The sequence below is a fragment of the Agrilus planipennis genome, unplaced genomic scaffold, assembly GCF_000699045.2.
Source record: "Agrilus planipennis isolate EAB-ADULT unplaced genomic scaffold, Apla_2.0 scaffold267, whole genome shotgun sequence".
NCBI classification, from domain to species: Eukaryota; Metazoa; Arthropoda; class Insecta; order Coleoptera; family Buprestidae; genus Agrilus; species Agrilus planipennis.
This window is the reverse complement of record NW_020439058.1, coordinates 164320-170187: the sequence shown is the minus strand read 5'-3', so window position 1 is coordinate 170187 and position 5868 is coordinate 164320. Positions and strand designations below refer to the sequence as shown.

The 5868-nt window shown below is 36.9% G+C and overlaps 1 protein-coding gene across 1 annotated transcript; it reads right to left on the bottom strand.

The window, feature by feature from the left end:
* Positions 1-2050: 2050 nt before the first annotated feature.
* LOC112905177 lies at positions 2051-4519 on the bottom strand. Its single transcript, XM_025977080.1, has 2 exons — positions 2813-4519; positions 2051-2761 (listed from the first exon to the last, which is right to left on the bottom strand). The coding sequence occupies exon 1, from the start codon at positions 4190-4192 to the stop codon at positions 3437-3439; it is 756 nt and encodes a 251-aa protein (XP_025832865.1). The 5' UTR covers positions 4193-4519; the 3' UTR covers positions 2051-2761; positions 2813-3436.
* Positions 4520-5868: the final 1349 nt, after the last annotated feature.

Below are 5868 nucleotides of genomic sequence, written 5' to 3'. Positions count from 1 at the left end.
TGGCTTAGAGCCCTTACCACTAGTTACCACACGTTTAAATTTTTGACTTAAAACTTTTTCAACAGTGGTAAGCGATTCCATAAACGTTTCTGGTATTTGTGTTCCACTAGTAGACTCATATGTATCAATTTTAAGGTATTGGACATCACCTACTCTTTTTCTATTAAACATAACAACCAATGTAAAGACGCATTCAGTTAAAATTTTGTAGTCCAATTTAGAATACTGTCCAATTTTAGCCAAACTTTCGTATGCTTTATCAGCACGACTGTTAAGATATAATTGGAAAGCTTCTATATCTTTTGTTAATGGCAGTTGCACCGGTTTTTCCCAATGCTTCTCTTTAATGTCCTTTAAGGCTAAACTCGATAGCTCGTTGCACCAATGAGATGTTATTAATTGTCGCAGCTCCTTGATATTTTGTTTTGTTTCTTCCTTGTTTGACCACTTCAAATATTGTAGTGACATGTTTTGTAGCACGACTTTATAAGCAACATCACAAACTGTTTTTAAATTAGTACCCATATGGAGTGCAAGAGATGGTGATTTAAAACTTTTTGTTTCAATGTTATAACTACTGATAATTTTCGTCGCTCTTATGAGATCTTGGAAACGATCTGGTTTGAGGAGATCAAATAAACAAGTAACTTCATTGTCGAATGATTTTACGACAATCAAAAGTCGCGCCATCTCCCTTATTTTGTTAGATACAACAGTTGATATTTGCTGCCTTTTATGTTTATTAAGGAGCGTTTCTCCATAAAGACAAATCAACTGATCAGTTTTTGCTACAAAGCTAATATTGTCTGGTCGCATGATGCTAAACACTTCCGATTTGATGCGGGATGCTTTTAGAAAATCTTGGTTCTTCCATTTTACTGATGCCATAAAAGTTTGTGATTGAGTTAGATAATTCTGTCTAACAGTTTTTAAATCCGGTGGCCTACTTTTACAGTTTTTTGCGTGTTTATGTAGTAAAGTTTTACTATAATGACCTAGGCAATACGTGCAAGTATAATATTCTGTGTCTGAACTAGCGGAGTTTCTAACAGGGTGTAAAACACCCTTTTCTGTCTTGAGGTGAAAGTTACCCTGCTTTCTCAGAGCTGCCACCATCACAAGTCGTTCTTTACTCCGCGGTTTCAAAGTCTTCAGTAGTTTAACGTCTTTAAGATCAGCATGATGACGAATAAGATGCCTACTGAAATGAAACAAATAGGGCATATTGTTGGTCGTATATTTTTGATCACCATTAAAAGTTATTATTTGCTTAAAGCTTATTTATTGTATTTGTTAAACGTTTGGTTTGAATATCTATTTGAAATAACTTCATTTATGCTTTAATCCGAACCTGACGATCTTCCCGAGATATAGAGTAGTCATAATCTACTGAGCTTTTCCTTTTATCGTTGTTAACATGCATAGTTATATTGTCTTTAACTTATTAAAAATTTGAATTATCACAATGGACTTCTTTTTAAATGTTCGCTTTGATTTCAACTTTCAATTTATTAAAAAAAATAGCTTTTCTAAATTAAATATCAGTCCTTGTTGTTTTAAATGAAATTGATAGAAATGGATCGCGACCTATACATTGATGAAACGGATTTAAATTTTAAAAAGCCGATAAAAACTAATTTTTTAATTATTTTGTAAACAATGTGTTTATCAAAAGTAGACAACATTTAAAAAAGGGAACATTGAGGCATTAATTTTTCACAATTTTGTACATTTAAAGTCATCATCATAAGGTCGTCAGTCCTACGACTGGTTGGACACGCACCTTCTCCCTTTCCTATCTTAAGTTAATCTTGGCATTTCCCTAAAACTAAAACAACCCACATCCTTAACTATTTGCCAACAGTAACCTAACCTAATATGTTTCTGACTAGACCTACATGCCTGACAAGGTGTACTACAAACCTATCTCACCTATTTATTATTGACTTCCAGTTCTCTGTTCTCCTATTCTTTCTAATACCTCATTTCTAACCTTCTCTATCCACGGTATCCTCATCATTCGCCTGTAAAACCAGATTTCGAACGCTTCTAACCTTTTCTTTTCCGCCGCGCCCCATTTAAAGTAAAGAAAATTAATATTAATGATATCAAACGAGCGGTTTAACAATCACCGTCTGAAAAATTAAGGCGAGAATTACACAAGTTAAACAACAAAAAAAATTCAACAAAACCTAAGACCCAAAATGGAGTTAATAAAGGTTCGGCTTTATGGACCATGGTCGAAATGAACGGTTATGTTAGAATCGCCGCTATGAATTCTAATAAAACCTAATAGTTAAAAAGTTAACACAGAATACCCTATAAAATGTCTTTAATGGAAACATTCTTGTAAAATGGTGAGAACAGAAGGTACCAATTTTTGAAACTTATCCATAATATTACGAATAAAATACCATTTCATGAAAATTTGTTTTAGGAACGTAATAATTGTTTCAGGTGATGATTGTGTTCCTACAGTAAACTTTCTTAAAAGTTTTGGTAATTTAATTAGTTACATAATCCTCCTATCTCATAAATCATTGATCGTATTTCAATGAAATGTCCTGCACTCGACTAAGGTTTAGTTAAATTACCAGCTCGAATGCACAATAGTGAGCTCATTCAAAAATAGTGTTGTTTGTTTATCGATTATCTATAAAGTAGCAATAGAAACTTTTACCAGTACATCTTCAGAATATGTAAGTGTTAATTTTTCTTGACGGTTAGAATCTCGATCAGTGGAAGGCATATAAACACTTTGCTAAAAAATCAAAATTAAAAATAAACCATTTCATGACTATGAAAAAAATACCAAATTTGTTTCAGAAGAACTACTTTGTGATTTAAGGTTTATGACAGGATCCTAAAAAGCAAAACATTTGAAAAAACGCTGGAAATTGTGTTCTATACAGAGATTAGTGTTTTCAACCAAATTCTATTTTATCTGGTTGTGATATTACCTTTTCCCAATCAACTACATCGTTCATTAGTTCGATTTCGGGCGAAGTGTTTGTATTTAAAAGCGCTTCTATTTCACTCGCAGACACGGTAATCTGCAAAACATATTAAATGATAATGATGATGTCACGCACTTCGGCTGCGTACCGCGGATCCAAATTGCCTAATACATACCCGAATCTTGTCGATTCAGATGTGACCCCTAAGGCCTCAAAGCTTCGTTCCACCATGCATAACCATAATTCGGGGTCGGATGGCACGAAGCGTGACAGTTTGCGGCTGGCTTGGGGAACCTTTTTGTTTATGTGTTGATGTGGACGACGCCGGTACTCACGGTAAGCAGTCCAAAGTAGGCTGATTATTAGTAACGTGATTATAATGAAAAGTAGACAATCGCTCCGGACCAAGGGCGAGCCTGTTGCACTTCCTTAGATGGCGAGGATCCCATAGGGGTAAAGGAGTGACAGCAGATAAGTTGTTATTGTAAAATAGGTGCAGGTGGCACGCCCAGCAAGGGTGAGTATGTGTTTTCCAATAAGTTGAACAACTCACGCAGAAAACGTTGATGCTGGAGATATTGGTCCTGATCAGACGGTTCACCAGACGCCGGATTTGGAGTTAAAACTTGCAGTTGGGCGACCTGGCGCAAGAGAACACGTTGACGACGACGTGCCTTCCTTCGTTGGCGGCAATTGGGATAACTGTTTCGGCTGTCGCAGTTCATCACTGTCCATCCGTTCGTTGTCGGGGGCGGGGTCGCAGTTCTAATGGCGGAGTGTTGTTGGATAAAATTGACCAAAACAGATCTTATCTTCTCCGCCTGAGAGAACTGTTCGCGTCTATGTGCGACCAGTTCCACTCTGAGTGCTTTAATTTGGCACTCACCACATTCAGCCAACTTGCAGCGGCAAGCCAGCTTTCCAGGGAGCTCTCCAAGCTTCTCCCCGGTTTGATACGCTTTCTTTCTTGAAGCGTAGTATTCTGTGATCATTTTATTGATCGCAGCTATTCCAGATGGTATCTGTACCATCGCCTCCACAAATTGCTGATACTTCGCTATCAGCTCCTTGGTGGTGAGACCGTAGAGATTGTCTTCTTGGCGAAGACTCTCCCGATCTTTATTTTGCTGCTCTAGCCTTTTGTAGAGTCCAGCGCTGATGAGATTGCCCCGGGCAGACCTCACTCTGGTCGGGGGGGCTTTCTCTTTATTTTGGGGCGGACTTCTTTTTTGCATCTTTGGGCTTCGCTGTAGCCGATGCAGTAGCAACACGGGGAGAAAGAACACGTGGCTTCACTATAGCCATATTACAAGTCAAGAAGGTCAATTGCCCAATGCAGATATAGAATGCACAATAACACTGTTGAATTAGGAAACAAAATAACTTTAAAATTAAATTAACTTCTCTGCGAGAAAATTTTATCGGTGATCACAAGTTGATGATATCGTCACAAGAAATGCTAGATAACACACACGGGAGCACTATAAAATAGTGGGGGGGTCACCACTGTAGTCACCCTTGTGTAGTCGTAGTAAGAGGTGACTATCAAAAGTTGTGGTTCTGAGAAGAACCGATTTTATAATATCGTTGGACACATTTCTGCATCATTGATGATTGGCACAAAATCACAGCTTCCAAGGGTTGACACTTTGTCAGCATCCGAATAATAGTGAGCCTGGTGTTAGACTAGTTTATTTGAATATTTACACGGTATTTATACAAAAATATTTACATGGTATTTATACAAAAATATTTACACGGTATTTATACAAAAATATTTACATGGTATTATATGACAAAGAACATTTCAGCACTTTACACTTGTGTATGTAACTGCCGTTGACCTAGTTAGTCGCAGTGTGTCGTGGCCTAACTAAGTCAGCACAAATGCAGAGGCTTAATTGATACACAATATAAATGTTTCTTGCTATACCGAGTGTTCCCACAGTTACAATTGGTACGCTCGGTCTCAGAGGTTTGTCATCTTCTGATTCCAACTGGAATCACTATCCACCCAATCATCTACAGGTAAAACTCTTGCGTCTTCAGCATTGGACGCACTTTCAACTACGTCCTCGTCAATAATTTCTTCGTCACTGGAAGATTCGCCAATATCTGATACTGTGGGGTCAAGAGGAGGTAATAATACAACTAACGAAGATGCTTTCCTCCCGTAAAAAGTTCGTGTAGAAATTTCCTAAAAAAAAGTGGAAATGTATTCTCAGTCGGGCAATGTGTACTATGAGATACATAATATTCTGCATAAGCAGCGGAACAGAAAAACTAAAATTTCAGGAACAAAATATCAATAGTCATGCATTTATCATTTATTTTACGTGATTCCATAAATGCAACTAATTTTAGATAATTGTTATTGTAAAAGAGTAATATTTTACTTACCGCTGCTGTGCGCCGCCATGGCTAAATAACCTTCAAAATAGATACTGAGATCTGAATGAGCTATGCAACCAACTTCACAGAATGAATTGTGCTTGTATCTTGTAGGATACCGCGCCCGATGCCTTTTAAATGTTGCTTGACCGGCATAGGATACTACAGTAGGTAACTGTATCTTGTGACCGATTAAGGATTAAAATCTGGAAAAGCTAAAACTGGAGCGTTTGTAATTAATTCTTTAATTTCGTTAATTGCTTCTAAATACAAGGGATCATGTATTTTTCTTTAAACATATAGCAAGGGGAATGACAATTTTAGAATAATTTTTAATAAAGGGCCTCACCGGATAAGTATGGTGAAATCGCCCCCATGACTATTACATAAACTAGTATGAGTTTTAATACTAGCACACTCTGAAAACATGATGCATACTACTTTTGGCCTTGATTCTCAAACGATTTTTGAGATAACGCGCAAAGGTTATAATTTTTCTCAAAAACTATAATAGATAAAA